The 24,346-nt window shown below is 36.7% G+C and overlaps 1 protein-coding gene across 7 annotated transcripts in view; it reads left to right on the top strand.

Annotated features, from left to right (window-relative positions):
* LOC113077671 (extracellular matrix protein FRAS1-like) overlaps nucleotides 1-24,346 on the top strand; it is a 107,600-nt gene that overhangs the window by 24,865 nt on the left and 58,389 nt on the right. For 4 of the 7 annotated variants that reach the window (XM_026249999.1, XM_026250020.1, XM_026249990.1 and 1 more), the window contains exons 3-13: nucleotides 9,963-10,070; nucleotides 10,412-10,504; nucleotides 10,947-11,106; nucleotides 12,278-12,411; nucleotides 12,595-12,678; nucleotides 14,150-14,251; nucleotides 15,800-15,991; nucleotides 18,825-18,986; nucleotides 19,622-19,660; nucleotides 19,769-19,916; nucleotides 22,310-22,456. In XM_026249999.1, the coding sequence (XP_026105784.1) occupies nucleotides 9,963-10,070; nucleotides 10,412-10,504; nucleotides 10,947-11,106; nucleotides 12,278-12,411; nucleotides 12,595-12,678; nucleotides 14,150-14,251; nucleotides 15,800-15,991; nucleotides 18,825-18,986; nucleotides 19,622-19,660; nucleotides 19,769-19,916; nucleotides 22,310-22,456 (1,369 nt within the window). The remainder of the gene's footprint in view (nucleotides 1-9,962; nucleotides 10,071-10,411; nucleotides 10,505-10,946; nucleotides 11,107-12,277; nucleotides 12,412-12,594; nucleotides 12,679-14,149; nucleotides 14,252-15,799; nucleotides 15,992-18,824; nucleotides 18,987-19,621; nucleotides 19,661-19,768; nucleotides 19,917-22,309; nucleotides 22,457-24,346) is intronic. The other 3 variants (XM_026250017.1, XM_026250019.1, XM_026250005.1) reach the window with 2 other exon arrangements.

Genomic DNA, 24,346 nt, shown 5'->3' on the forward strand with positions numbered 1-24,346 from the left:
TGAATTCAAAAGCTGCGCATTTGAAGAAACTAATCCATCAAGGAGGCGTTTTAACAATAAACAGTTGCTTCTGGCCAAAATATGAGTCCCCAATCCATAATAATGCTTACTGTGGTGAAAAAGTCCATCCCCTGTTGTCCTCTTAAATTAAAACTGTTTTGGATTGTTTTATATTTTAAACAGTGCTTGATCTGTGCATATTTCTGTCCTGATTCAGATGAGATGACTTCTTTGCTGGAAATAATGGTTTGCAGTTAAAATTCTTAAATTATGGATTTGTTTCTTAGAAACATGCAAGCTATCAGTGATAATTATTGGGCTCAAGATGTTTTCAAATCATTTTCAAAATGAAATTTCCAAATGCACTTCTACATAGATGTGGGTGGGAATGGAATGACACGACATAAAGGTGAGCTAAAGCTAGTATTGATTGGTTTCTTTACATGTTGGAGCTAAGCTATGCATATATCTTGACAGCCTTCATTTCATAGTCATAATTTCTGTGTTTACAAGTGGGGAACTAGATGGTTTTGAACTGCGCATGGAAAATTGTATTCATACTTTACGTTCCCGTTTTTCTGTATGAGACACATCTCTGCTCATTCACAAGACAGTAATTATCACATTTGCTTTTGGGAGAACAACACCATGTTGTATTTAATGCAGGCTTTAAAAAATATCAATTGGGGAATAAAATCCACCCTGGGGCATTTAAATTAGTATAAATATAAAAAGGAAGCATAATTAGAATATTCTTTATTTTTTATGATGTTTCTATCTGCTTTAATTTCTCTATGCATTTGAGCATATCTGTGCAGTGATAAATAGATTTAGTCGTACTTTTTTGGCAACCTTTTAGTCTCACCGCTTGCCTTGCAAGAAATTTGCATATAATCATGCTTGGCTGGCATAAGAGGGAAGTTGTGTAGAAAGCAATGGAAGTGCAGAAACAGAATACATTTGAATGTATTGAAACCCAGATTTATTCAAAGGAACAGCAAACATAGTGCTGTGTCTTCAACACACCATCCTTTCCTGAAACATGGTGCCAGATGTCCTTCATGCATTTTACATCATGTTGTTAGGGTCACCCAGGATTTTTTTTTTTTTCACATATGCCCACTCTGCCCAGGAATGTCAGAGACAATGTTCTGTAACAGGGCAATAACAAATCTGTTTATTTTTACTGGGATTTTTGAACATGTGGATCCATGAATGTTTTTTTTTATTTTATTTTTTTTATGATGATTTCACATAAAGAATCCCACATTGTATTTTTAGCTATATATTTTTATATTTGCTAAACACACACACACACACACACACACACACACATATATATATATATAAATATATGTGTGTGTGTGTGTGTGTGTGTACATGCACATTAGAATTTTATGGAAAAGTTCTAATCTTCAAAAATCGCAAATTAGAATACTTCATAAGGGCCATTATTAGGGGTGTGCCGGTTTCAGAATTGGTGATGACGGTTATGACGTGAGTCAAATGTGACGGTTCATAACATAACCGTCGGGGGGGGTTAACTCCGTGTCAGCGCGCGCTCTGATCGGTAAAGGGGCAGAGATTTCAGACCTCCATTTATTAAGGAGATCGGTCACAAAACTCATCATCCGAGCCAACGTTTTTTGAGCAAATTTCAAAGCCGCACCCGCCTGCCATCCGCTGATTGTTTTGCGGTCTATGGCCATCCAATGCTTTGCTGATGCGAGTCGCCAAAAAATGCCATAGTCTGTTCTAGAAAGAATGCAGCAAAGATATTTAATGCTAATGTATGAGGCATAGGCCTACGCTGAGTTTCATTTGCGATGAGATGCGCTCTAGTGCAGTGCAAGTGAACGCGGCGCGCTGGTGCTTCCATGTCGGTTATCATTGTCTGCTATATTTGCTTTTTATTTATTAAAATACACGCAATTGGTTGATGAAACATTTATTAAAATTAAGACAAAATTTGTACAAAACGAAATTCGTTTTTAAGAAAGATTTTCTACAAAGCAAAATTTTATGAAGTGGTAAATATCATGTCTGACGATTTACAAAACTTCATTAAGTGGTAAAAACCATGTCTCCCGATATATTGCGCATCTTATGATCCTATCTAAAAAATGTTTGTAAAAAATATTTTAATGACACGGTTTTGGCGGTTATAGAGTTCTAATGACGGTGTTCAACTATAACCGCCGGTCTCACGGTTATATACGAACCGTCACACCCCTAGCCATTATATATATATATATATATATATATATATATATATATATATATATATATATATATATATATATATATATATATATATATAAATATTATTATTATTATTATTTTTTTTTTTTTTTTTTTGTGTGAATTGTTGTCCTTCTGGAAAGTACTGTACATTTACTGTACATGTACTCAATAAATGGTAGGTGCTCCTTTTGCTGTAATTACTGCCTCAATTAGGGCTGGGCGATATGACGATATATATTGCGTGCTGTCTGTGTTTAAGCCGCGGGATCAGCTGCTAATAGAGCTTGTGAGCATTTTTGTATATGTATATATTTGTATATGTATAAATATATTTACCTAATTATTTATTTAATTTTTTTCCATAGATAGCCAGCGAGCTGGAAGTTAAATGTTACTAAATATTTGGGGTCAGTAAGTTTTTTGTTTTTGAAAGAAACTAATTATTTTGTTCAGCAGGCTTTATTTCACATTAAAATGATCAAAAGTGATAGTAAAAACATCTGAAATGTGACATCTGATAATAATAACAAATGTTTCTAGAGTGTCAGCATATAAAATGATTTCTGAAGAATCCTGGGACACTGAAGACTTGAGTAATGGCTGCTGAAAATTCAGCTTTGTTGTCACAGGAATAAATTACATTTTAAAACTTTATTTACCATATTACTCTTCTTACTGTGTTTTTAATCAAGTAAATGCAGCCTTGTTCAACATAAGAAGTCATTTTTGTAAATTTGACAAAACCTTGTCTACATTAAGTTGTCCGGCTAGAATGCGCAACAAGAATGTAGAACACATTACAGAAAATCAACATTTAGGTTTGCAAGGTATAAAACAAAATGAATTTACAAGAATGCACTTCTTGGAACAATTTCAACATTTCACAATTTTCACAGGCTTCTTTGTCGTCTCGCAATACTAATATCCTCCATTTAGCTGATATGATAGGATGAACTTACTCAAGATTTCTCTTAAGATCTTTCATAATGTTAAGTTGCTCTGGTGGACTCAATTGGCCGGGGATACCATTTAACACATTTTCTAATTTAATTAGTATGCGCCATGGCTCGGTTCTGGCTGATCTCTCAATTCCTAAATCAAGGCCAACTCAGTTTGAACTCAATTACCTTCTGCAATCTTGGTTACGAGTCTTTAACTTATAGAATTGAAATAGGAACATTTACACATGACCTTGAGAGTTTTCAGCTTTAATGTGATGTTTTCACCTAGACAGTCTTTTTTACTTCATCAAGATAGCCTCTGTTGTTTTTGCTTATCGAGTAGAAAGTCACATGATACTTAGAATGACACAGAAACAGAAGATAAATTGTTTCCCTCTCTATAACCCTAGTCTTGAATCATCCAGTGCACATAAGAGACTATTTGTCTGTGGCTAATGGTGTGTATCTGAACTGCACCTGATATGGCCCACCAAATATGTCACATTACATCCTCAGCTGATTTATCAAAAATGTTCTGTCACACAAACTCGCGTGTATCCTGGAGATTGTGCCGGTACACCTTACCCACAGTATGCTCCTGTTAACCCAAACATGTCAACTGGACCAAATCCAGACCTATCTTTAGCTTCACCAGCAAGTTTCCTTATTTGTCAATTCTTCTCATACGTTGTTTGGAGCGTGTCCATGGGCACATTCAAGCATACTTTGTGTTTCGGACAACCCAATACATCAACCAAATAGCTTTTTTGACATGCATACCCACTCTCTTCACTTTTTGGGGAAGGCGTGAGCAAATCTTTAAAACCACCTTTAGAAAAAACTCAACTTTATTGTTTAGTAATAGATTTAAATCAAGACAAAAGTATTTCTTCTGATAGAAAACTTTGAGGAACATGTTTATAGTAACTGTATTGGTCCATACCTGTGGCTACAGTGTGAACTTTATATGTTGACAGTGACCTTGAGACTGCTCATTGCAAATACAGTATAGCTCCGAATAGTTGTGAGGTAAAAAATGCATTTAAATTAAGTGTCCAAATATGTTCATATTCATTTTGGGGCCACTGTATATGAGGTGTTGATGAAACTCAAATGACTTGTGAAAATTTTCAAAGAAATCATGGAAATGAGTTGAAAATGATAAATAACTGTATCATATGTCATCATATTACGGATTTATAGCTGTCATAACTTATATATATAGTTTCCAGTTATTATTGCAAAAAAAAAAAACTTCTGTGTCCTATTTTGTTGAGGTAATAAAGATATCATTATCTCAAATGTGTTGCTTGCTCAGAAATGCTCCAAAAGTCTGCTGGAGAAATACAACCTGCTCTCAGTCATTGCTGAAACGAGCGATTAAAAATGCAATACTTCAGGGCCTTGCTTACTCATAATGCAATAGGAATGTAATCTCCATGAACAAGAAGCAGAAGTTTTGATGCTAGAAAGAAATGTCCTTAGTTCCACCTAAGGTGCAGACTTTGTTGATTCAAGCTAGCTCAGGCTAATGAAAATTCATTTTGTTTTGATTGGTCTGATAAGATTATCATTTATGAAATGTCAGGAAATACCTGGAGGTTTGTGGGTAATGTCGTTTAGAGGGTTTTATCAAGTTTATGTTTCGGCTGAGAAAGCACAGCACGCTTTTCATTTTAATACTGCAGCTGTTCTTTTATATAGCTGATCAAAAACAGGCTTTATCAACACAATTTCCATTACATTGACTTGGTTTTATGGCTCTTGCTTAAAGTTCATCTCAAAATAAAAATTCTTTTATTTGAAAATTGACAGCCCCAGCCCTCATTTATTTTACTTCAGTGGAACAGAGTGGCTAGAATTTTTTTCAAAGACTAATATTTTGTGTTCCACAGAAAGATATGTGCTTGGAACAATACAATTTTACATTTTTGGTTGAACTATTAACATTAACATTTTAATGTTTACAATACTCTTTTTCCCCATTACATTGGTCTTCATAGGTTAAATTGGGTGTATTTGTTCTTATAGGTGCAATGTTATATTTTCACAGTTATAGCTGAATGTGTTGCATGTCACAGATCGCATGCGATGTGTTTCTAGAACTCAGACTGAGATTGTATCACCACTCAGGGCCTCTGGATACCACAGACAGTTTGCTGAGATATTGACTGTCCTCAGATCTCTTCAAGCTGGCCATTCAAAGCCACATTGGGACCATTCCCCATTAAGACATCTGTGCAGTGTCACTTCAGAGCCTCCGTGCTGCGCCTGAAATGCGCAACCCATCAACACTTGCTGAAAGTGTCACTTTGACAAGATGGCTCCTCAGGATAGCTGTCACTGTGTGTGATTTATAACACAGCTGAACAGAATTTATGATCAGAAAGAGCAAATCAAAGTTATGTGTACATACTGTATATCTGATTTGTCACATACATTTTAAATAAGCCTCTGACATAGCTCACATCTTGATGATTTGTGTGGATATCTATAGTATGAAGGTCCTCTAAAGCAGGGGTTCCCAAACATTTTCATTCTAGGACCCACCTAGACAAGTATAATCAATCTCAAGACCCGCCATAAAATGTTTAAATGGAATTATGGGGAAAACACATCTTCATTTAAAAGTAAGTAGAGAACCGTTTTTATTTTCCTATTAATTTAATTTATTTTCATATGAATGAAAAATACAATTGATTTTGCAATACCAAAAGGCTTGAAAGAAATACAGAAAGTTATAACCATTCAGATGTGAAAACAGCAGCCTAATGGATATGTTAAGGTTATGAGAGGAATAGCTGAGTACTGCTGATTAGCAAAAACATGTACAAATCTCAAGAACTGAAATATTGTGTTTATTAATAACTACTTCAAGCTTAAGAGTAAGCAAGTGAGATGTATTAGTGTGAAGCGTGTGCATGCTTCTTTGAACACGACACATCGAATCTAGGAATTATTTCCGATAGACTGACACACATGTCTTTTGATGGTTGTAGCTGTGATCTGTATTTTGTTTTCATTGCAGTCAGAGCAGAAAATCCACTCTCACATAGGTAAGTGGTAGAAAAGGGTACCAAAACTTTGAGTGCAGCAGCTCCTAATGTGGGGTATTCATTGGCAACAAACACCCAGAACTGTCCGAGACTCTTTGACTCTCTGAAAAGCAGTTGAAGGCACATCTATCAGCTCCTCCTCTGCTCTTCCTGTTCGGACACAGTGCTCTCTCGCATCACTACAAAAAGGATCCCGTATCCAGTCCCATTCTGTCATTTCTACAGATGATTGATTTGATAGAAAAAAATTAAATTACTATTACAATTAAGTCAACTGATGTAGAGTGTTTAAAAAAAAAAAGAAGAGTGTTTAACGTATAAAATAACAATAATAATAATAATAATAATAATAATATAACCAAAAATATATATCTTACCTCTAATATCAGGAAAATACTCGAGGAATTTCTGAGTGAGTGCACCGAGGTGAGAATGTACCTCGGATGCGTTCACCGTCAGTGGCGCACACTCCGCACAGTGATGGAAACATGTCCCACACTCCTTTTTCCATTCGGGATCTCCACAATTTCAGCTTGCTGGTGAAAGCTGTGATCTTATCCATATAGGTCAGGATGGATGATGCTGGACCTTGCATGCTTTCATTCAGTACATTTATATGAGTGAATATGTCCGACAGATTTTTCATCTGACAGATGTACAGCAAGAGGAGAATTAACACTTGCTAAAAACTGCGAGACCTCTTCTCTCAGCCCAAGCAGATGAGTTAACACATTAACCCGTGATAGCCACCTGACCTCGGCGTGAAGCAGGAGGTGCTGATGTTCTGAGCCCATTTCAGTACATAGCGATGTAAAAAGTCATGAGGAGAGTGCCCCAGCCTTGATAGCATTTGTATCTGCAACACATCATTTAATTCCGGGTGCAGTTTCTTCCTAGCAAGGGCTTCTCGATGTAAAAAAGAGTGGGTAAAAGTAGCTAATGGGGCCAGCTCCCTTACTCGAGCAACAAAACCACTTTTCTTGCCTGTCATTGCAGCCGCACTGTCCGTGCAGAGGCCCACACAGTTATCCCACTGGTAGCCCTCAGACGTTTGAATCCATTTAAGCAGTCAAAAATATCTGCCCCGTCGTTCGTTCTTTCAGTTCTCCACAAAACAAGAAGTCCTCAACCATGTCAGTGGAGTCAACATACCTGACATAAGCCAGTAAATGTGCACATTTTGCCACATATGTCCTTTCATCCAGTTGTAGAGCAAATGCAACACTACTCCGGATTTTGTCACTTGTCTGTTTGCGTAAATCAGAGGACATTCACTCAATACGCCGTTGTACTGTTTTATCAGAAAGTGGAACTTTAGCGATCTTTCCTGAAGCTTCTTTACCCAGCATTTCCTCAATGATGTCTATGCAGGCTGGCAGCAGAAGCTCTTCTCCTATGGTGTGTGGCCTTTTGGATTTTGCAATTCGATATGCAGCTAAAAATGATGCTCGCATTGCTTTTTCAGGGATGCTGGTTGTACCTTTAATCAGTTTTTGCTGACGAAGATACTCTTCGATCGCCCCTTGTTGGCATATGCAGAGTGTTTTGTTGTGAGGTGCCTTTTAAGTTTTGAGGGTTTCATGCTAGCACTGGCCAACCTTTCTAAGCATAAAAAACATTGAGGGACTTCCTCACTGTCTGGACCTCCACAGGCAATAAAACCAAGATCAAGGTAGGACTGGTCATATTTTCTGCATGGTTCCTTTTTAGAATTTGTTGCTTCTGACGACTTCTTACAGGTCTGTGATGCCTTTAGTTTTAAAAACTTTTACATTTTTTTACATACGCTATGCGCTACTGCTCTAAAGCAACATTACTACGTTTTCTTCTTAACATCAGCTCTTATAAATTAAATTGTCTCACTGTATTTGTGTCATTTAAGGCAAGGCATGTTTATATAGCACATTTCCTACACAGTGGTAATTCAAAGTGCTTTACATAAAAGAAAAAAAAGAAAAGAAAATCACAACAATAAAAAAACAAGCAATTTTTTTTTTTTATTATTTAAAATTTATTTAAAAGGTTTCATTTTTTTTAGAATACGTTATTAATTCAGAATTCAAAGTGGGATTTCTTTTTACTAACTTATTAAAAGGAATGGTCTGTAAGAGTAATTTTTTGTTGTGTGTAGGAAACACTGACAAAACCACTTTAAATGCGCACAAACCTTTACTAACTTTTACCAATAATGACTGCTTTTTACATTATTTTTAAAATGTTTTTTTTTTTCATTTGCATTCATTTTATTTGCAGTCTGGCTTGGTTGGCATTGAGGCAGCTAGAGTCAAGTTAATGTCATCAAATGACTGTAAGACTACTAAAATCAATGCTTCAGTGGCAGCACAGTGTTTCATTCCCCCTCACCTTTCTAAAAGAGGTCATGAACTGCCTGTTTATCCTTTTATACTGTTCTCTGAGGTCCTGTTCTCTGTTTTTTATAATGTTTTTACATAAAAAAACATCATGATTTAGAACAGACTTTTTCTGTCCTGCTTTGACCCCCTCATCTGAACGCTCTGTTTGAATAGGTGTAGCAGATTGTAGACTTGGAAGTAAATGCCCTAGGGTATGATTAGCTTACAGTTGTGTATGTTTGACAGCCTGCATCAATCACAGATGGACACTGTTGTGATTTAGGTTAAAAACCCATAAATGCATATCAAACGATCTGTATTAGCAGAGAAAGCAATAGTGACCATGTAATAAAAACAGTAACTCACACTTGTGTGGTGCGACATTACTGTCAGATTCCAATGTAGTAGCACAGCATCATCTTTTAGGTTCAATCTTACTGAAAATTGTGCCTTGCTTGTAAATGAATCTCTCTTTCCTAATGCTGGGATAAGAAGGAAGGCGATGCAACAGTGTTTTTCCACAACTTGGTATTGAATAGCATCTTGCTGTCTTCTAGCCATCTTTAAAAAAAAAAAATCTTAATCTCTCTGCACATTTCTAGTTAGTTAAGCTACATGCTTGAATCAGTGGGCGGGGCTAAACAGGCAGTGATGTAGAAGCAGCCGCTGATCTTCTTCTGCGGAGGCGGTGTTTAGCCACACTATTATGTCATTAAGTGTCATTTTAACAGATTGGCTTCAATATAAGCTGTGTTTAGACTGACAATACAGTTTTTATAATACAATGACCTCTTAAGTGTCAAAAGATCAAGTGAATTTGTTTTAGGTCCAGTCCAAACTGTCTGGTTATGTCTGCTTGGATAAGCTCAGTCAGTGAAAAGGCAACATTGACATGAAGGAGGCTCCTCCTCTGTTTTACCTGTTCATCCGATACCCTTGTAAATCAGTATGTTCCTCAGGCAAGACTGTTAATACATCTTAAAATACCATAGCAGCCTCTGTCAGTCTTATCTGTTGAGGTTCTAACATTTATTGTTGGTAATGGAGATGTCTCGGGTTAAATGCATAATGTTGTAACCATTTCCAATGGCCTTGTTAAAGCCCTTTCAGCTTAGAATTTATAAAAACACAACAAAAAAATCTGATGCTGGTTTGAAAATTGATGATTGTAAATGTTTAGTAAGAAAATGTTGAATCTTTATTGGGATTGGAGACTGATCCTTCTGACATGTTTTTATGTTGTCATCATCTCCAGATGTTACACTGTCAAGGTTTTGCGTCATTCCCAATGCATGCATCATAAACTGAGAGATGACGGCATTTGGTGTGTATGGATTTATGTCTGTGTACCTTTCTTCCTGTTATAGAACAATACATCATGGAAACCAGACACCTGTCAAGACTGCTTCTGCTACAGTGATATTGTCATCTGCAAACCCACTCGCTGCCGAAATCCCCAGTGTGACTTTCAGAGAGTAAGAATGAAGTATTTGCTCGTGTGCCTTTAAAACAGGGTGAAAACAGTGCGTGTGATTAACTCTAGAGTGCGTGCACCTGAAAGTGTGACGTGCAGCAAACAGCCAATTATGTGAAACATTGAGAGTGTCGGTTTGACTCGCTTCTCACAAAAGTCAGTGCAATTCACTGCTCTGCTGAAGATTAAGAGATGCCATTATAAAAAATATAATGAATGTAAATGCATTTACGAGAATGGCAATTTTGTCTCTAAATTTCTTTTACTGTAAACTGCTTTAATTTGAATTTTTTCTGAGATGTTAATGTATCTGTTTAAATGTTTTTCTGGATGTTTTACTAGGGTCAACGCTTGAGAATCCCACCCAACAAGTGCTGTCCAGAATGTTTTGCACAGTTGCCTGGCATCTGTCAGCATGAAGGAATTGTTTATGGGGTAAGTAACACTGCTCATGACACCACTCCAATGAAAAGAGGCTAAAAGCCCCTTCCTGTCCCTTGGCCAATTGTCCCACTTTTGGTCAAGCACCCGAATCAGTGATTGCCTTGTTTTGTGCACAACAGCATTTTTGGTTGTGTTCCACTCTTCCCTGACTGAGCAAACTTCTTTTTTGTTGTCCCAATCATCCCTGCTAGAGAGCCACTTGGTGCCCTGTTTAAGATTCTAGCAGTGTAGCTTTCAAGTCAAGTAGCATTGACTTTAGGGAGCAGGCTGTGTTGGTATTGGGGCTCAGAACAATAAGTGATATTTGTGATATTATGTTTGCTCAGATTTAAAGATAACAGTTTTTTCATTCATTATTGCAGTTTAGTTTTGCAATCGATATTTCTCTTCATCCATGTCCTGATTTACCACTCTCCTGCTTCCACTCACTCAGCATGACAGTCAGTGGAGTGACTCCAAATGTTCAGTGTGCACATGCTCTCATGGGAAGGTGACCTGTGGGCCACGAGCTTGTCCTTCTCTTAGTTGTGGGAAAGACCAGACTCCTTTCATCCCAGACGGAGACTGCTGCCCTATATGTGCTCACAATGGAGGTACAGTAAGCTGCAACTTTTTTCATGCACAACATGATGGGCTACTTGCTCTTTGTGAAAGTGATTTGTCTTAACTTTCCTCAAACATTGCTTTTGGTTTTAGTCAGTCATTGTATTTTACATTATGGAAAAAAATGGGTAACACTTTAGAATAGGGAACACATATTCACAATTAACTAAGAGTTTTCCCTCAATCAATTCCTAATTTGCTTCTTATTAATAATTAGTAAAGTAGTTGCTATGGTCATGCAGAATAAGGCATTAATATCTGACTAATAAGTATTAATAAACAGCCAATATGCTAGTAATATGCATGCTAATAAGCTACAAGTTAATGAGAACTGTTCTTTAAAATGAAGTTTTACCAAAAATTGTGATGGTATGTTTAGGACTTTAGGATCCTGTAGAACACGAGACAAGACATATCTTTACTCTTTATCAGTTCCTAATATAATTTATACATTTATTTATGTATTTATTTATTATTTAACTATTTATGGAATACAAAATAATTATTTTTGTACAGAAATGTTTTATTTTGTTTCCTCTAATTATTTAATACTTTAGTTAATAATTTTTTTTAAATGTAGTTTTTCTAGGACAAATACACCGGATATTTGTTTATATCAATATTTATATATTTTTTCTCATTTATTGATATCTGCTAATTTATAATTATTCGGAATCTGTTTATTTATCAAATATATTAAAACAATATAAATGGCCACAGTGAAGCAAATATAAACTGCTCCTAAAAAAAACAACAACTTTATTTAATCTTAATTTGCATGTTAAAGTCAACATTAAAAGTAAATTCCCGATTTTCAAAGTGCATGTTACTGAAGTTACTGTAAACAGTTCATCCATGCTTATGGTTTATTGTTAAACATTTTTGACGTTGTAATTTTTGATCAAAATTAAATGTTTTTGACCAAAATGTAACAACAATTATTTTTTTTACACTTCAGCTTTTACTCGCGTGTTGTGATGTTAGTAGCAATCATATGTTTGTTTTGCTGATTGCTTTAAAAAATGCATGCTTTTCTTAGCTGTATGGGTCCCATGAGAGTTTTATGTACTTCATACTGTCAAAGACCAGTGTTGTGCTTTTTTCTTTTGGAAATTCTTCATCTGCAGTTTTGCAATTAAAATGCTCTTTTTGATTCCATAGCCTCCTGCTCTTGGGAAGGTCGTCAGTACAGAGATGGGGCAGAATGGACAACCAGCCCCTGTACAAAGTGTCGATGCAGAAACGGTCACACTGAATGCCTGGTCGCAGAGTGTCAGCCTGTTACATGCAAAGCGGTCAGTAACAACCCTGAACTGTGCCTTGTGTTTTGATCTCTTAGTAATGGTCAAGGTAAAACACAGTTCTGTCTGTCTTGGTGTGTAAAACTACCACATCATCTCAAAATCAAGATGTTATTATGAATTGAAAGAGTGATTCTAGCTATTGAAACCATGTTGATGTTTTCATTTGACATACAGAATGTGAACCTGGTGGTCCAGGCAGGAAAGTGCTGTCCTCAATGTGAGCCAAATCCCTGCATGGAGGCTGGGAATGAGCACAAGGTAAGCCAGAAAAGAGATTAGAGAAAGGTGAAGTATGCACAGAGATCCGAGGACAGAGATAGATCGAGGGTGACAGATGGGATAATGCATGGCTGTATTACGAAAGACCTTTTGAGGGAAGGGGTGGTAAGTGTGGGTTAAAGTGTGTTCATCTTGCATATTGTGGCAGATGGGTTGAGCAGAGAGCCGTGTCTGAGTTTGGTATGTGTGTTATATGCTTGTCACTCTTGCTTCTGTCATTCCTCCACACTTCTTTATTGCCTCATATCATTCCTTTTTCCTCCATCCGCTGTTCACACACATAATACACATCATTCCCTCAACTGACTTTTCAACTGTTTGCTCACTCTCTCTCAATTTAAAATTTTAGTCTAACATTAAAAAAAAAAAAAAAAACCTATGTTTTTTTTTTTTTGCCAAAGCATTTATAGCATAGCTGCATACAATGAAAAGTCTGCTATATAAAATAAAGAGGTTGCATAAACATTACATTAATTCATTTAGCTGACGCTTTTATCCAAAGCGACTTACAATTGCTATATATGTCAGAGGTCGCACACCTCTGGAGCAATTAGGGGTTAAGTGTCTTGCTCAGGGACACATTGGTGTCTCACAGTGGATTCGAACCCGGGTCTCTCACACCAAAGGCATGTGACTTATCCACTCCAATAAAAATCAAGCAAAGAAAATAGTAGTAATTAATAGCCTACTACATATATTTATATTCCTTGACCAAGTATTTAAGAAAGGTAAAGATAAAGTGTATGGCTAAATGTGCTAGTAATAGAAGTAATAAGCTTATTGTTGGACTTTATTAAGTTTATTGTTGGAAACATGCATATACAGTTCCTCTATAATTCGGAGTTGTCACAGTGCCAATATAGACTCAGTATTACTAAAGACATTGCATATCCAGATGATCGTTGAATCATGTGAGTTTTTAATGGTTAATTCTTAAATTATTCCAGTTGATCCCCTCAGTCTGGAATATATGGTTTCATCCTTGCAGTAGTGACACCTCTCTTTAGACACTCAGACGTCACAAGTGTTCCTGAAATCTCTCATCAGCATGTCTTTTAGGGCTGTTTCTCTGTTCACCGTGCTCTCAGCAATCACGTCCCACTCAGCGGAATTCAGCTCTTTTGATCACAGTGGATTGTGTGAAAGCAAAGCAAGGATAACATTCACCATTCTTTTCAGCTCCTTCTAGTACTTGTCTTGTTCACTACAACACTGGCAGAAATTGTCATTCATTTTAAATTAATTATGTGCTGTAATGTGTTCTGCTGCTAAAGCTTTGAACAGCTTTGAGATGCTATCTGAATCCTGAAATTGAATCGAGACATTGTTGGTGGAGCTCTGGAATTTTAAATTGGAATTTTACACCCATTTAAAAACATAGTATTGATGACATGCAGTAGATGTTTCCCTTTTCTCAGAATTCTTTTATTGTGTGCGTGTGTGTTTTTAGCATGGCGAGCAGTGGCAGAGGGGCAGCTGTACCACCTGTGTGTGCGACCGCGGTCATTCTCGCTGTCAGACAGAGAAGTGCCCTCCTCTCCACTGTGATAAGGTCAGCAGAAACCCATTACACCCCAACATTTCATGACAAATACCTTTCTTGACAAGAAAACTTACTGAGAACATCACAAAAGAGAAGCTGTTGGCTAACTGACTGTTGCCATTTACAATTTATCCCTCTGGAGTCTAAGGGTATTTTTGGGGCCTGGAGAAGTTTCGTCATGCCCTCACATTTGTGCTTTTTTTCAGTTTCTTATACACATCTAAATGGCTTAAGTCTAGTCTCACTGTAATCAGCACAAACTGGGCTATAATAAAATGTGAGCAGCATGTATGTACATGATTGTATTTCTGAGAAACAAATTTAATGCGTGATTACTGAAAAACTGTAAATCACTTGAATAAGGTATATTCGCGAAGCAAACAGTAAAATAAAAAAAACTTGAAGAACAGTCTTGCTGCATTGTCTTCAGTTGTGTGGGCATATTCAAGGTGCGCGCTTCAGTGAAACATTATAATTTCAAAAGCGCATTAAGCGCGGGGGCGTGGTCTCATTAGAAGATAATGAAGGGAGATGTGAAAAACAGACATCGCGTTGTTTTCATATGGATTACTTTATCACAGAATATTTGTTTTCGGCAGCACTTGTTTAGTTTAAAAGTGGTCAAGCTTTCTATAGATATCTCTCTCATGTCTCTTCGTTGAGTATTCACAGAGTTACAGTTCATTTTAATGACGTGTTTGTAAATGAAGATCAGCACAGACAAAGGATGCAGACAGCACATTGAGCACATTGTTATTTTGTCTGTATAGAAAAAAAGTAGACCCTTTACAGATTCGATTGATGTATTTCTCTTATCTGTACGATCAAAACTGAGAGTGTAATTAAAGTTCTTTTCGGGGTTATCAGGAGAAAATGCCTCATAACGCATATACGCGTTAATCAACTCCAGAGGGTTAATACAGTCTCCCTTTGATTCTTGCAGCTTATGCTTCTTTGGTCTGAAAGTGACAGTTAGGATTTTTCGTCATGCAGGATTGTTTGCACCATATATTTCACATTTTGTCTGTAGCTTCAGCGTGTTTTCCAACTCAGTCTTTTGCTTTCATGCAAAATTCATAATCTTATGTAACTGTGCTTTAGAACAATTCTCAGCAGGAACAGACATTTCATTTTTATATCTTACCTTAATAAGTGTGAATCTTTAAAGAGCGTGAAATCACCCCATTAAATGAAAATGAGTCTTTTATGGCTTTTTGTTCCTATTTAATAGCTAGAGTCCATCTATATGTTAAAAGTTGGCATAATTACAGATTTACTAGCTTTTCTTTTCCAGTCTTCTGGTTATTTTCCTAAAACAACAGGCACGAGTCCTTCAGTAGGTCCCATCCAAACTCCTAATTTCTCATTTCTAAAACCTCCACATAAAAACAGTTGTGAGGTTTTTAAAGAAATATTCTGGGTTAAAAACAAATCCGTCTCTGTTAAATGGATCTTGTCGTTTACAACAGATTTTTTTCCCTTTTACAAACTGAAGCAGAAGTAAAAATGATTTGATGTGCATTATAACAAGTGTGTGCTAACGTGTGTTGTTCTCAGGGTCAGATGAAGATCAAGCGACCTGGGCAGTGCTGCCAAGATTGTGTCTCGTCTAAAGGCAGCTGCCTCTATGAGGGCATGGTCCGTTATCATGGTGATATGTGGAATGACACCGGTTGTGAGTTCTGTATGTGTGAACGGGGTCAGGTCCTGTGCCAAAGGGTCGAGTGTACCAGAATGGAGTGCCCACAGGTATGTGTCCAAATTTTATAATCAATCAATCAATCACCTTTATTTATGTAGTGCTTTAAACAAAATACATTGCGTCAAAGCACTGAACAACATTCATTTGGAAAACAGTGTCTCAATGATGCAAAATGATAGTTAAAGGCAGTTCATCATTGAATTCAGTTATGTCATCTCTGTTCAGTTTAAATAGTGTCTGTGCATTTATTTGCAATCAAGTCAATGATATCGCTGTAGATGAAGTGACCCCAACTAAGCAAGCCAGAGGCGACAGCGGTAAGGAACCGAAACTCCATCGGTGACAGAATGGAGAAAAAAACCTTGGGAGAAACCAGGCTCAGTTGGGGGGCCAGTTCTCCTCTGACCAGACGAAACCAGTAGTTCAATTCCAGGCTGCAGCAAAGTCAGATTGTGCAGAAGAATCATCTGTTTCCTGTGGTCTTGTCCTGGTGCTCCTCTGAGACAAGGTCTTTACATTGGATCTGTATCTGGGGCTCTAGTTGTCCTGGTCTCCGCTGTATTTCAGGGCAGTAGAGGTCCTTTCTAGGTGCTGATCCGCCATCTGGTCTGGATACGTACTGGATCCGGGTGACTGCAGTGACCCTCTGATCTGGATACAGACTGGATCTGGTGGCCACGGTGACCTCGGAACAAGAGAGAAACAGACAAATATTAGCGTAGATGCCATTCTTCTAATGATGTAGCAAGTACATAGGGTGTTATGTGAAGTGTTTCTGGTTCCGGTTTACCTAATTAATGCAGTCTAAAAATCCTTTAACGGATTTGGATATTAAAAGCATATTAGTATGTTATGTGTATGCCAGGTTAAAGAGATGGGTCTTTAATCTAGATTTAAACTGCAAGAGTGTGTCGGCCTCCCGAACAATGTTTGGTAGGTTATTCCAGAGTTTAGGCGCCAAATAGGAAAAGGATCTGCTGCCCGCAGTTGATTTTGATATTCTAGGTATTATCAAATTGCCTGAGTTTTGAGAACGTAGCAGACGTAGAGGAGTATATTGTAAAAGGAGCTCATTCAAATACTGAGGTGCTAAACCATTCAGGGCTTTATAAGTAATAAGCAATATTTTAAAATCTATACGATGTTTGATAGGGAGCCAGCAAAGACAGGACCGGGCTAATATGGTCATACTTCCTGGTTCTAGCAAGAACTCTTGCTGCTGCGTTTTGGACTAGCTGTAGTTTGTTTACTAAGCGTGCAGAACATCACCCAATAAAGCATTACAATAATCTAACCTTGAAGTCATAAATGCATGGATTAACATTTCTGCATTTGACATTGAGAGCATAGGCCGTAATTTAGATATATTTTTGAAATGGAAAAATGCAGTTTTACAAATGCTAGAAACGTGGCTTTCTAAGGAAAGATTGCGATCAAATAGCACACCTAGGTTCCTAACTGATGACGAAGAATTGACAGAGCAACCATCAAGTCTTAGACAGTGTTCTAGGTTATTACAAGCAGAGTTTTTAGGCCCTATAATTAACACCTCTGTTTTTTTTTTTATTTAGCAGTAAGAAATTACTCGTCATCCAATTTTTTATATCGACTATGCATTCCATTAGTTTTTCAAATTGGTGTGTTTCACCGGGCTGCGAGGAAATATAGAGCTGAGTATCATCAGCATAACAGTTAAAAACTAACACCATGTTTCCTGATGATATCTCCCAAGGGTAACATATAAAGCGTGAAGAGTAGCGGCCCTAGTACTGAGCCTTGAGGTACTCCATACTGCACTTGTGATCGATATGATACATCTTCATTCACTGCTACGAACTGATGGCGGTTATATAAGTACGATTTAAACCATGCTAATGCACTTCCACTGATGCCAACAAGGAACACATTTCTATGCAGATCCGTTAGCAGAGACACATGCTTATTCTACTCATTAAAAGACACAATTAACAAGCTCAGCTGGTGGGGGGATCCCTTATATACTGCCATTTGAAATGTGGATAATTATTAGTCACTGTAATTAATCACTGTAAAGATTATTCTTTAGAGAGGAAACTCTGATTTAAAAGTCCTGTGAATCGCACTAGGGTCATGGTAGAGTTCATAACTGAAGTTTGAAGGAGTACACGAGTCTGATCAAAAAACTCTCAAGTTTTAAACGTGACATATATTCTGGTGTGTAAAACTATTATGCATGCTGTAAAAAGCGGTAACATGTAGTTATTTTGAGCTATTTCTACTTGTTTTTCTACTAGTCCCATTTTTAGGATAGTTTTGTCATCATTCACTCACTCTCAGTCCAAACCCATATAATTTTTGTTCATCTTTGAACTAAAAAAATAATATTTTTATTATGATTAGAAGCCTAAATGAAATATGTTCATCATATTATTATTTTTTATTTATTTTTTTGTGTTAACTAATCATTTGGGTCAGTTTGGTGATGCTGTGTGTTTTTTTTTTTACTTGATTTAAACCATGTTCTCACATGAAGTACATTTTAGGTAACTTTTTTTTGTTTCAGTGCAGTGGTTTAAGGTCCTAGATTAACTAAAATAAGAGCTGATGTTCAATGAATTTATAGCAATAGAATGTCTGATTTAACAAGAAACACAAAAGATGCTTCTGTATCTTTTAGAAAACAATGATCAAACCTTCTTTCTCATCTTTAGCATATTTTACTGACATCTGCTGATTCATTTGTAAGACCACCATGACTTTGGTGATCAAACTGTGTTACACATAGACAACTAAAAGATTTTCTCATGAATGTAAATGACTATTGGTAATGTCCCCCTATAAAGAACCTCAGAGGTAGAATTGGAAATGTGATGTAATTAGAGATTTGTGGCTCTGTGTCAGACAGCTAATCATTCCCCTGGGGGTGTTTTCATGCTGAAATTAAATGAGCTCAAATTTCACACCTTGTGCCAGGGAGAAACACTGGTCCATTTGCCTGGGAAGTGCTGCCCAGAGTGTAAGACAACAACCAGTTCCTGTACATATTCACAGCCACATCAAAAGGTACAAAGCATGCTTCTTTAAATATGGTTTTGGTTAAACATACATTGGTTTTATATCCATGTTCACATGTGAAATACATATGCTACCATTCAAAAGTTTGCGTTCGGTAAGATGTTTCTGAAATAAGTTTCTTATTCTCTCCAATAGTGCATTTATTAGATCAAAAAACACTGTGAAAACAGTAATATTGTGAAATATGTTTTTTATTTTAATATATTTTAAAATACAATTTATTTCAGCATAATTTCTTCAGTGTCTTCAGTGTGACATGATCCTTCAGAAATTATTCTAATTTGCTGATTTGGTACTTAATTAACATTTTGTGTTATTAATGTTGAAAACAGATGTGCCGCTTAATATTTTGTGTAAACGAAGACACATTTTTTGCAGGAATTTTTAACGTAGAGAAAGTTCAAAATAAATATTTTTATTTTAAATCGTTTTTATCTAACATTATGAGTCTATTCCTGTTACATCTTATCAGTTGCGTGTCCTGGCTAAATAAAAGTGTTACTTTCTCTCTCAAAAAAATACAAATAAATACTGACCCCAAACTTTTGAGCTTTTGATAGAAATAAAGAAAAAAGACAAGCTAATCAAAACCACCACCATTCAAACGATCTTTGTCCATTTAGGGGCAGAAAGCCAGCATCAAGAGTTTTAGACGCCTCACTGTAAGTAAACATGAGAACATGGTTTGCAAAAATTTATAAATACAATTATATCCGATTGTTTGTCTAAGCAAAAATGTCTGTGTACTGTTCTTTTGTCTCTGGTCTCAGAATCTAGAGAGCGTCAGAGAGGGGCTGTGTCATGAGTGCCAGTGTCAGGAGGGTCATGTGACCTGTTATCAGCACTCCTGTCCCACCTGTCCATTGGGCACCCTAACTATACCTCACCCTGAACAGTGCTGTCCGGACTGCAATCCAGGTGAGCTATGTTGGTGTTCATTTCCCAAACGGCAATGATGTATGAAGCTGCTGTAGTTAATTACCATGCTCTCTTGTGAATATATTGCAATATAATCAGTGAAAGTGGGGTTATACTTTGATTTATTTACTCCAAAAGAACATTACATCATTCTATTCCTAGTTTAAAAGCATTTCTTTATATGATAAAAATAAAACATGATTCTGAATTGTTCTGAAAATCTTTCTTTATCAGCCCTCCAAGGAACAATTCCTTAACCGAAAAGACAAAACAGTTGATCTCAGTGGGAGAGAGAGTAGAGTTATAGTATTAGATTATATTCTGGTTAGTTGATGTGGTTATTTAGCTCTGCAGCACCCATAAGACTTGGGTCTGCTCTATATTCTAAATTTCCAAGGTGACTTCAAGAGATGCTGCAAGAAGGAACATGCATCTTTCACTCTCTCTCTTTCTCTTGGAAAATGCCAAAGAGAGAAAGCAAGCAGAATGTGAATTTGCTTTTATATAGATATGTACTGTATGTTTATCTGAAGAGACGGTAAATTGTTTGGATGTTTAAATGTATGTGTGTTGACCGTTTGGCATCTCTGTGTTTGTGCTTATTATATAATGCTAATGAATTCTCTAAACACAGCAGTCAAAGAGTATATTATCATTGAAACTTTTTCACAGAAATACGACTTTCCTGTTTACATTTAAAAAAAAGTTTTCCCTTATATATTTATCATATGTATTATAAATTATATATGGTAAGTAGCATCTTGTGTGGTTATAGTGCTTGTTAGCCGGTTAATTTCCAGATTTTATAAATACGGAAAAAACAGTGTGTATGCATTCACAGCCACATAACCATTTGTTAACTCGACTGCCTGTTGTGAGGAACAGAAGGAGCCCAGCATCAGCATCAGTGTTTTATCAGATGACCTGCAGTGTTACTGTGAGAAATGCTGTGATCCGGAACGATTTACTAGCTAGTGGCCATATTATAATACATTGCACTCAAAGGTGCGTAGAGTACCCAGAAACTATATTCAAGTAAAAGTAAAAGTACTTATAGAAAGTTTTACTCAAGTAAAAATAAAAGTAATAGTCTGAATAGCTACTAAAAAGTATAGGATAAAAAAAAATACTCAAGTAGTTAGTTACTAGTTACTTTGGATCATATACTGTATCTCTATAGTCTATTTTTATTTAGATATATAAATGTATGTATTGTATATACTATATTGATTTACTATCAGTGATGTTCTTTTTAGCTTTCTATTTATCAAAGAATCCTAAACAAAATGTCACAGGTTCCAAAAAATATTAAGCAAGAAAACTGTTTCCTGCACTGGTAATAGACCAATACATTAAAATGATCTCTGAAATCTGATGAAAATTCAGATTTGCATCACTGAATTAAATTATATTTTAAAGTAGGGCTGTACAGTATATTGAACGATATGATCATGTGCATCTCGTCAGTAAAGTTGGTTCTGTGATTAGTGGTAAATCCACATCACCTGCTTTCCAATGGATCGGCAGTTAATACACAGAGCCGTAGTTCACTGACAGACTATGCTATATCAAGTTCATAAATAAAGATGAATCGCCTTCGATAATGAACTCTATATAGCATAGCTTGTCAGTGAAATTCATTGTTTCCACAGAAGAAGATCAGCGCCTGCTTCTACATCACTGCCTGTTTAGCCCCGCCCACTGATTCACGCATGTAGTGTAAATAACGAGAGATGTAAATGAAGGTCTATGCAGAAACCAAACGATAGAGATGGCTTAGAAGACAACAAGAAGACAATCAATGTGTTCTGAGTATTTATGTGTATTTAACCTAAATCACATCAGTGTCGATCTGTGAAGGATTTGGCTTTCAAACATACACAAATGTTAGCTAATCATACCAGTGAGCATTAACTTCGGAGTCTACAATATGCCACGCGTATTCAAACAGAGCGTTCAGATGAAGGGTCAAAACAGGACAGAAAATAACCTATTACTTCTGAATAATGATCTCTTTTGGTTATACAATTCTTGATAACACTGTAAGTGGACTTCAGAGAACAGTACAACATAATAATAAAAAAGGCTGTTCATGACCCCTTTAAATATTTTAATTTAAATATTTTAAGTTTGAGAAGTTTTGAGTTCTCAAACTCATTGATTACTCACTTCTTTGATTGTTCTGGTTGGTCTTTAATAGGTAAATTTGGCCATTTGTGACATTTGGGTTTGCGTGGCTGCAGGTCAACTGGTTCTTTCTTATTAGAGCAGAGGTTATGTATGATAATTATTATCAAACTCTATGACTGATAATTTAAGTTAGTGTTTTTAAACCGTAACTTTATCTGTCCTCTGAAGAGTTTGACTGTGTTTTTGTGTGTGTGTGTCTGTAGCAGTGCAGTGTCACAAGGACTGTTTGACATGCTCTGGCACACCAGATCACTGTGACAGCTGTCAGAATCCTTCTGCCCTGTTGATGAATGGACGCTGTCTGCAGTCATGTCCTGAAGGCTTTTTCGCTCAGGGCAAAGTTTGTGCAGGTATAAACATACTTTTTTTCTTCTTTTTTTTATTGCGCTTTATCGTTGTACTTCTACAGCCCACACTGGTTTTGTTACACAAATTGCTATTTCCTCCTCCTCCTATTTTCTCACCAACATTCACACGCGTCTGACTTAAACATAATTTTACACCATGGTATTTTAAATCCTCACAACGCCCAGTGCTTTGGGTGACTTCCACAAATAGCTAATCCTATAGTGTGTGTGTGTGTGTGTGTGTGTGTGTGTGTGTTTTATGTGGATGTGCATGTACATGTACAGTATTGTTCAAAATAATAGCAGTACAATGTGACTAACCAGAATAATCAAGGTTTTTCGTATATTTTTTTATTGCTACGTGGCAAACAAGTTACCAGTAGGTTCAGTAGATTCTCAGAAAACAAATGAGACCCAGCATTCATGATATGCACGCTCTTAAGGCTGTGCAATTGGGCAATTAGTTGAATTAGTTGAAAGGGATGTGTTCAAAAAAATAGCAGTGTGGCATTCAATCACTGAGGTCATCAATTTTGTGAAGAAACAGGTGTGAATCAGGTGGCCCCTATTTAAGGATGAAGCCAGCACTTGTTGAACATGCATTTGAAAGCTGAGGAAAATGGGTCGTTCAAGACATTGTTCAGAAGAACAGCGTACTTTGATTAAAAAGTTGATTAGAGAGGGGAAAACCTATAAAGAGGTGCAAAAAATGATAGGCTGTTCAGCTAAAATGATCTCCAATGCCTTAAAATGGAGAGCAAAACCAGAGAGACGTGGAAGAAAACGGAAGACAACCATCAAAATGGATAGAAGAATAACCAGAATGGCAAAGGCTCAGCCAATGATCACCTCCAGGATGATCAAAGACAGTCTGGAGTTACCTGTAAGTACTGTGACAGTTAGAAGACGTCTGTGTGAAGCTAATCTATTTTCAAGAATCCCCCGCAAAGTCCCTCTGTTAAAAAAAAGGCATGTGCAGAAGAGGTTACAATTTGCCAAAGAACACATCAACTGGCCTAAAGAGAAATGGAGGAACATTTTGTGGACTGATGAGAGTAAAATTGTTCTTTTTGGGTCCAAGGGCCACAGGCAGTTTGTGAGACGACCCCCAAACTCTGAATTCAAGCCACAGTACACAGTGAAGACAGTGAAGCATGGAGGTGCAAGCATCATGATATGGGCATGTTTCTCCTACTATGGTGTTGGGCCTATTTATCGCATACCAGGGATCATGGATCAGTTTGCATATGTTAAAATACTTGAAGAGGTCATGTTGCCCTATGTTGAAGAGGACATGCCCTTGAAATGGTTGTTTCAACAAGACAATGACCCAAAACACACTAATAAACGGGCAAAGTCTTGGTTCCAAACCAACAAAATTAATGTTATGGAGTGGCCAGCCCAATCTCCAGACCTTAATCCAATTGAGAACTTGTGGGGTGATATCAAAAATGCTGTTTCTGAAGCAAAACCAAGAAATGTGAATGAATTGTGGAATGTTGTTAAAGAATCATGGAGTGGAATAACAGCTGAGAGGTGCCACAAGTTGGTTGACTCCATGCCACACAGATGTCAAGCAGTTTTAAAAAACTGTGGTCATACAACTAAATATTAGTTTAGCGATTCACAGGATTGCTAAATCCCAGAAAAAAAAATGTCTGTACAAAATAGTTTTGAGTTTGTACAGTCAAAGGTAGACACTGCTATTTTTTTGAACACACCCCTTTCAACTAATTGCCCAATTGCACAGCCTTAAGAGCGTGCATATCATGAATGCTGGGTCTTGTTTGTTTTCTGACAATCTACTGAACCTACTGGTAACTTGTTTGCCACGTAGCAATAAAAAAATATACTAAAAACCTTGATTTATTCTGGTTAGTCACATTGTACTGC

Source organism: Carassius auratus, chromosome 5 (genome assembly GCF_003368295.1).
Source record: "Carassius auratus strain Wakin chromosome 5, ASM336829v1, whole genome shotgun sequence".
NCBI lineage: Eukaryota > Metazoa > Chordata > Actinopteri > Cypriniformes > Cyprinidae > Carassius > Carassius auratus.